The sequence below is a fragment of the Grammomys surdaster genome, unplaced genomic scaffold (assembly GCF_004785775.1).
Source record: "Grammomys surdaster isolate TR1022 unplaced genomic scaffold, NIH_TR_1.0 144, whole genome shotgun sequence".
NCBI lineage: Eukaryota > Metazoa > Chordata > Mammalia > Rodentia > Muridae > Grammomys > Grammomys surdaster.
The window spans coordinates 4,580,728-4,587,693 of NW_021604602.1; the positions used below are offsets into that span (position 1 = coordinate 4,580,728).

The 6,966-nt window shown below is 56.8% G+C and overlaps 1 protein-coding gene across 2 annotated transcripts in view; it reads right to left on the bottom strand.

Moving 5' to 3' along the window:
- Window positions 1-5,225: 5,225 nt before the first annotated feature.
- The window catches only part of Begain (brain enriched guanylate kinase associated), a 21,636-nt gene continuing 19,895 nt past the window's right edge, over window positions 5,226-6,966 (bottom strand). For both annotated transcript variants that reach the window (XM_028764541.1, XM_028764542.1), the window contains exon 7: window positions 5,226-6,891. In XM_028764541.1, the coding sequence (XP_028620374.1) occupies window positions 5,482-6,891 (1,410 nt within the window). In that variant the 3' untranslated portion in view covers window positions 5,226-5,481. The remainder of the gene's footprint in view (window positions 6,892-6,966) is intronic.

Here is a 6,966-nt window from a genome sequence, read left to right on the forward strand (position 1 = left end):
CTCTATATATAGATCAGGCTGGCCTCGAACTCAGGGATCCACCTGCCTCTGCCTCCTGAGTGCTGAGAGGAAAGGTGTGTGCCACCACGCCTGGTGTGGTTTTTCTTAATGTGATTTTGGCAATGAGCACATATTAGCAGTGTCTTGCTGCCTTCTTACTGCAGATAGGGGAGCTTGAGGTGGGACTGTCACCCGCTGGTCCTAAGAGTGTTATCCTTTGGACACAGGCTCTGGGTCTTGTGTCTGCCCAGGAATTCAGTGTACCACAGCCCTCCCCCCACCTGGTCCCTATTAAACACCAACAACTGTTTCTTCCCACCAGTCTCTGGTCCTCTTCCCTGCTGCTTGTCCACTGCCAGGTGGGTGGTCTGTGATGGCCGAAGCTGTGCATCTATCCTGAAGGAGTGATGAGGAGAAGCAGGATCTCAGAAGCACCTACAGGGACTGAGTGAGCTGGGTCTGGAAGTGTGGTGGTTTAAATAAGAGCGGGCCTCACGACCTCATCTGTCTGAATACTTGGGGAGTGGACCTGTTTGAAAGGATTAGAAGGATTAGGAGGCGTGGCCTTGTTGGAGTAGGTGTGGCCTTGTTGGAGTAGGTGTGGCCTTCTTGGAGGAAGTTTGCCACTGGGGATGCCAGGCCCAGTCTCTCTTTTCCTCTGCCTTCAGATCAGGATGTAGAGCTCTCAGCTACTGCTCCAGCACCATGCCTGCATGCAGCCATGCTCTCCACCATGATGATAGTGGACTAAACCTCTGAAACTGTAAACCAGACCCAATTAAATGCTTTTTAAAATAAAAATGGCCGTGGTTATGGTGTTTCTTCACAGCAATAGAACAGGGGCTAAGACCTGACCTGGGGCAGGCCCATGAGTCTCAAACACTATCAGAATTGTAACTAGGACTGCCGGATGGCCCAGGGACTCACAGGTTGGGGTAGGTATCATGGTACTTGAAAGAGGTAGGGAGGGGAGGAAGGGAGGTGGGGGAAGGGGAGGAAAGGAGGTTGGGGGAGGGGAGGAGGGGAGGTGGGAGGTAGGGGAAGAGGGGAGGAGAAAGGCAGAAGGGGAGGAGGCCTGGGATTTGGCAGGGTGATGTGTGGCTTCACACCTTACCGTATTCTGCAGTCCAGTCCATGACCTGTCCCATTCCTTCCCTGTCCCCGTTTCTCATCTGTGAAACCAGATGCAGGGGAGCAGCCTGCAGATGTGTTGGGGAGCTGGAAGATTGTTGGTCATACTGAGTCTGAGGGCCAGAGATGGCCCAGGCATGCTGCGTTTGCACATTTATCTTAGTGTCCAAGGCATTGAGGAGCACCACCACCTAGGAAAGCAGGCCAGGGCCTTGGGCTGGGGCTTGTGCTAAGGCCCCTGTGTCCTTGCTGCCACAATAGGTCAGCCCAGGTTCCCTCCTCCCCAGGCTGATGGCTGCCTCCTCTGTGCTCAGGTCCCTCAGGGCCAATGTCCCTATCATCCTGGGGGAAAGCTACTGTCTTTTCCTCATAAGCATACCCTCTCCCTCATTCAGGGAGCCACAAGGAGATACCTCAAGCAGTGGGTTCTACCCTGTGCTGTCCTGTGTGACATTCAGTAGTGGAATAAGGTCTTTGGTCAAGGCTTGTGTCCTGCTGTGACCCTGGCACATAAATGTGTAATGAATGACTTCTGTAAGGACCCAGGCTTTAGGACCTGTCAGGCACAGATTTGAGGTCTGCCTGTTTTCTTCATTACCGTATGATCTTGGGCAAGCTGTGTGGGTACTGAGTGTCTCACTTTCCCCTCCCTTCGAAGAGCAGCATGGGGCATGTGTTCAGTGAGCGCTCAGGTTGCTCGGATCTGTGTGTCTGCCTTGTGAAACTCAGCCAGTTTAGGCTGGACACCTGGCAAGGTTCTGTTCTAGGCTTTGCTGTGGCAGGCCAAGGGCCGGTGGGAGCCTCTCTTACTGTTGCCTCTTGCCTTCAGGGTCTTAGCATGGTCCAGATTTAATTTTGGCAGAGGCTGCTGGCAGGAACTGCCTCTCTCCTTCCTACTTGACAAACCTCGTGGAGAGCTTTAGAGTAGCTGTCGTCTGCTTCAAGCTATACTAGAGTAGTACTCTTTACCCGGGAAGATGGGAAGCTATGATCAGTAGCTCTCACCGTGAACCAGAGGACTGATGTGATTCTCAAAGAACTCAGGGCCCCTTGTAGCGTCTTCATGAGTGTCTCCCCGAGTGCAGGCCCGAGTAATCTAGACTACAGGACCAGCCTTCTCCAGCCTCTCACACTGGCTGTCCCTCCTCCTCCTGTGGTTGCCATCCAAGTTTCTACCTTCCCCAGGGTATCTTCTGTCACTGTCCCCCTGCAGTGATTGGCTCTGGTCACCAGGATTTTCCAGGAGGGCTAGCAGGTATCTGTAGAGGGGTTCTCTGTCTACCTCAGTACTCAGCCTACCCCTGCTGTGTCCCTGGGAAAATGGGATCATGGAGCCCCAATTAGACTCTGGGCCTGTCTTCTGATGCTATGAGATTGGCCTTTGCTTTCCCATCTACACAATGGGTTCATTGGGACAGTGAGGGTAGAGAAAGAGCTCTTCAGTCTGTCACCTTGATGGTGCTACCAGGACAGACAGACACCACCTGAATCTTCCATGCTCTGACTCAGGTCCCTGGGAACAGTTGTGGCTTTCTAGTGGTCCCACTGTGGTTGCTTCCTGGTGCCATCCCTAGGGTCTGGTTTCTTCCTGTAGGGGTTGATGCACTGTGCCTCTGTGTATTTGCCCCCAGCTGGCTTCCTGGGCAGGAGGGCAGGTGTGTCCCATGCTTCCTCTGCTTTCTTCAAACGCCTCTTCCAAAGAACATTCAGAAAGATTGACTTTGATCCTAGCTGAGGTGTCGGGAGTTCACCATTTGCAATTTAAAAATAGGTAAGCTAAATTTGGAAAGCACTGGAGAAAGATGAACCTGGAGTGTGGGTTCTCCCTCCACCCACCCTCCCCGGCCGAACTCACCCATCCCCACTTTCACATCTGCAACATCAGATCAGAGGAATCCTGGGAGAAAAGCCGCCTTGTCTAGAGATGCCTGCACAGGTTGTACCCACTCGTGGCTTGTTCACCAAGTCAGGTTGTGACTTTCATCTGAGTTGTACTAACGTGCAGCTCCCCACAGGATGGCCATGACCCTCTGTGTCTTACTGAAGAGGCTCCTTCTCAAAGGGCACAGAAGCTTGCAAGGACCACCTGTCCCAGAAGCCTGCATCCTGGATTCCTTTTTACTGTCTCCCAAATGGCTCTCTTTATGTCCCAACCCAGCTGGACTCCATACAGGAGGTTGTCAACTGTCTAGAAGGCCCCAGGAGAGGACCAGTGTCCTCCAGATGCAGAGGGGAAATTAGCCCTACCTCCAGTGATAGCCAACCAGTGGGAGTGTATCCATGTACTTCCCGTTGGGGTCTCTGGGTGGGGCATGGATAGTTTGCAGGGGTTGAGCACACAGATGGGGCATTGTTGTAGACTAGGCAGGGTCTGAGTGGACTCCAGAGAGGGTGGTCTGTGGATGAGGGGCCCCTACCAGGGCTCACCTGGCAATCTGGGTATATGGGAACTGCCAGAAGCTACTGTCCCCTATGACAACAGGTATGGACACAGAACATTGGAAACTAGTGGCTCCAGGGCTCTCTCTGTCAGAGAGGCACTAGAGAGCACTGATTGTTTTAGAATGTTCTACTGTCATCTGCCTAGGCCTTTGCTGGAGTTACCTGGTGAACTCTTCGTCCCTCAATAGCTAGTATGAGCTCTTGACCCCATCTCCTCTCTCCTCTAGAACAGTGAGAACTCTCCCTGATTTGGATTCTATGAGGGCCTTTATCCTTGAAGCTCCTGAGCCTAGCACTACAGCTACATGTGTCTTCCTCCCTCCCAGCCTCTTGTGGGCGGGGCCAGCATGGGGCTGGGGAGATGACTCTAGCACAGAGGACAAAAGGAAATCGTGAAACCCCAACCCAGAGGATGTTCTAGAAAAGAGGTGTTGCGGGGGCCGGAGTGATGCACAACCCAGGGGTTCTGCTGAGCAGCCAGTGCTCTGGCGACTGCTAGCTTTGAAGGCCAAGGCAGAGCTGCAGGGCGTGGAGCTGGGACAAGGTAGTTCTCAACAGGAAAGGCCCTAGTGTCCACAGGAAGCAGATGGAGAGCCCTTCTGCAGGAAGGAGCCACTGTCCTAGGCTATGTTGAAAACCCCACGATGCATTTTCAGGGGTTGAGTGACCATGTATCGAATAACCAGGCACACAAAGAAACAAGGTGACAGAGCAGCAAAGCAAAGACACAGACCCACTGAGTCTGTGTGGTGAAAGAGCCAGACCCTGACTCTTAAATGGCCACTGGCTTTGCAGGAGTAAGAGGTGGGCTTGAAAGAAATTCAGGGGAACAGAAAACTGGATGAGGGCCCAGGGCATCTGTGCCACCCAGACATGGCAGCCCTGGAACGGAAACTCCTTGTCTCTGTTTGGCAGTGGAGCAGGCACGAGCTTATCTGAACTGGAAGGCAAGCTGTGTAGACTGGAAGGCTGCAGAGTGAGTCACAAGGAGGGAGACACAGCAGTGCCATCAGAGGACAGAGTTGGTGGCTCTGCCATACAGGGACCAGTGAGGGACACCAATTCTGGTTAACACGGCCCGGGAAAGAAACAATGCAGACCTGGGTTCTTTCCACTGCTGTCCTTTATTAAGGAATTCGGAATACAGTACTAACGGACTGGCATGCATCACACACGACAAGTTCACAGGGGTGTGGGAGGAGCCTCATATCTGAGGTAGAGTCAGGTGGTGTTGGGAGGGGGAGGGGAAGAACGAGCACCGGCTGTTCTGGGGGTGTCCCTGGCCTCTCTAGGGCCCACAGACCGGGCCATGGAAGAGCTCAGGGTGGATCAGGGCGGACTGCTGGCTGCACTGCGAGACGGGAGCACAAGACATTTTCTGCGCCCTAAGTGGCTTTGGTTCCCCTCCTCAGTGTACAGAACTTCCCACTTGTTCCCTTCTTGCTGGCTTCTCCCCACTTGTGGAGACTGGTCCCTCTAGGGCCCCAGCCTCCCCTTCCCTAGGGCAGGCCCCACGCGCCCTCACTGGAAATGAAGTAACTTCATGTGGGCTACGCCAGGGCTGCCAGGGCTGCCATCCAGAATCTGGCAGCAAGTGCGCGAACACACACTCTTTTTCCCTAAAAAAATAGCTTCACTTATAAAACGGGGGATGCTCACTTCAGGGGAGGGTGCAGAGCAGAAATATTCTGGGTTTACAGCAGAAGCTGGGTGACAAGACGACGGGCAGTGGGGGTGGGGGTTGGGGGGTGAGGGAGGAGTTTCTTCAGGTTCTACTCGGGTGGCAGTAAGAGGGTCAGGAGGAACTGGAACTGGAATTCCTTGTCAGGGGTTTGGACGAGGGGGTTGGCTACTCCCTAATATGGGGCAGGGTGGTAGGGAGCCCCTGACTGCACCTGCTGATGGCAGTTAGTTGAGCAGGGTGCCATAGAGCTGAGCTTTAGTGAGACTGTCCTTACGGCTCAGCCCAGAACCTCCAGTCCTCGGGTAGGCCTGCTGGGGGCTGAGGCGAGTAGGAGGGTGCATCTCAGGAGATGCCTCCATGGAGCTAGCCTCCAGGGAATCCCGGGACCCCTGCTCTGGCTCAGGGCTACTGCCCGCCCCACACAGCTGCACCCGGAGCCTATCCCCGTTCCCATTACTGGCTGCGTAGCTAGGGAGAGCATCAGCTGAACGGTTGCGGCTGAGGCTCAGATCACCACCCGCTCGGAGGAAGCAGGGCTCGGCCAGATGACCCTGAGAGAGGTCATCGCCCTCCGAGAAACTATCGGCCTTGTAGGTGGCATAGAGGGGGCTGCCACGGCCCCCGCCCGCGTCACCGGGGCTGCCACCGCCAGCAGCGCCGCCAGCGCCGCCGCCACCGGCGCCACCGCCGACGGCGCCACCGCCGTAGTAACGTTCTGGGAAGGGCGAGGCGGCGCGGCCTGGGGCTGCATTGGCCTGGTATGGGTAGGCGCCGACATCTTCCACGCTCAGGGGCCGCCACTGGCCTCGAATGTCCTCCCCGGCGAGCCGGTTCCCGCTAGCCTTGGCGCGCAGGTTCCACAGGTTGGGAGGCATGAGAGCCGGCTGAGAATCGGGGGAAGCCGAGGTCGGGTAGCGATAGGGCTCGGCCGGGTACGGAGACACAGTCCGAGCATAGCCCGAGGCTCCCTGGGCCTGGGGCGGCGAGCCCAGGGTAGCCGCGGCCCTGGCGAAGCGTGGGCTGCTCCCGTAGGTGGCGGAGGGCGGCTTGCGGTTGAAGAACTCGTCGCGGCTATTCAGGTAGATGGCCTGCTGCGAGGCGGTCAGCGTGCTCGCCTGCGCGTGCTCCTTCTCCTCGGACGTGGCGCTGAAGCTCGAGTAGGAGCTGGATGTGGGCAGCGAGGCCGCGTAGCCTTGGTAGGCCTCGCGGCGACGGTAGGCCTCAGGGTAGGCCGCCGCCTCGGGCTCTTCCTCCTCCTCCGCCGCGCTGTCGGTGGAATTCTGCCCCCGCAGGAAGCCCACGTCGGCCACGGGCGTCTCCACGCTGGGGCGGCGGCGGCGGTCGTGCTCACGCTCATCGGGGCAGTAGAGAGCCGCTTCGCTGCAGTAGAGGTCTTCCTTGTACGAGGCCCGCGCGCCCGACTTCTCCACGCTGTCGCGGTAGCCCAGGTCGCGGGCCGTAGCATCCGACATGCGAGACGACGACAGGCTGCCAGGCTCCGGCTTCTCCAGCACCTTGGCGATGACGCAGTTGGGCACGCTGTCGGCGTAGGCCGAGTGGCACAGTGGGGACGGCAGGCTGCAGCCACGCTTCTCCATATGCAGGCTCACACGCTGCTGGAAGTCCGAGGGTAGCTAGAACGGGGCGTGAGGAGGAGAGGAGAATGGGGACAGGTCATAGCAAAAGCGGCTCAACCTTGGCCCCCGAGG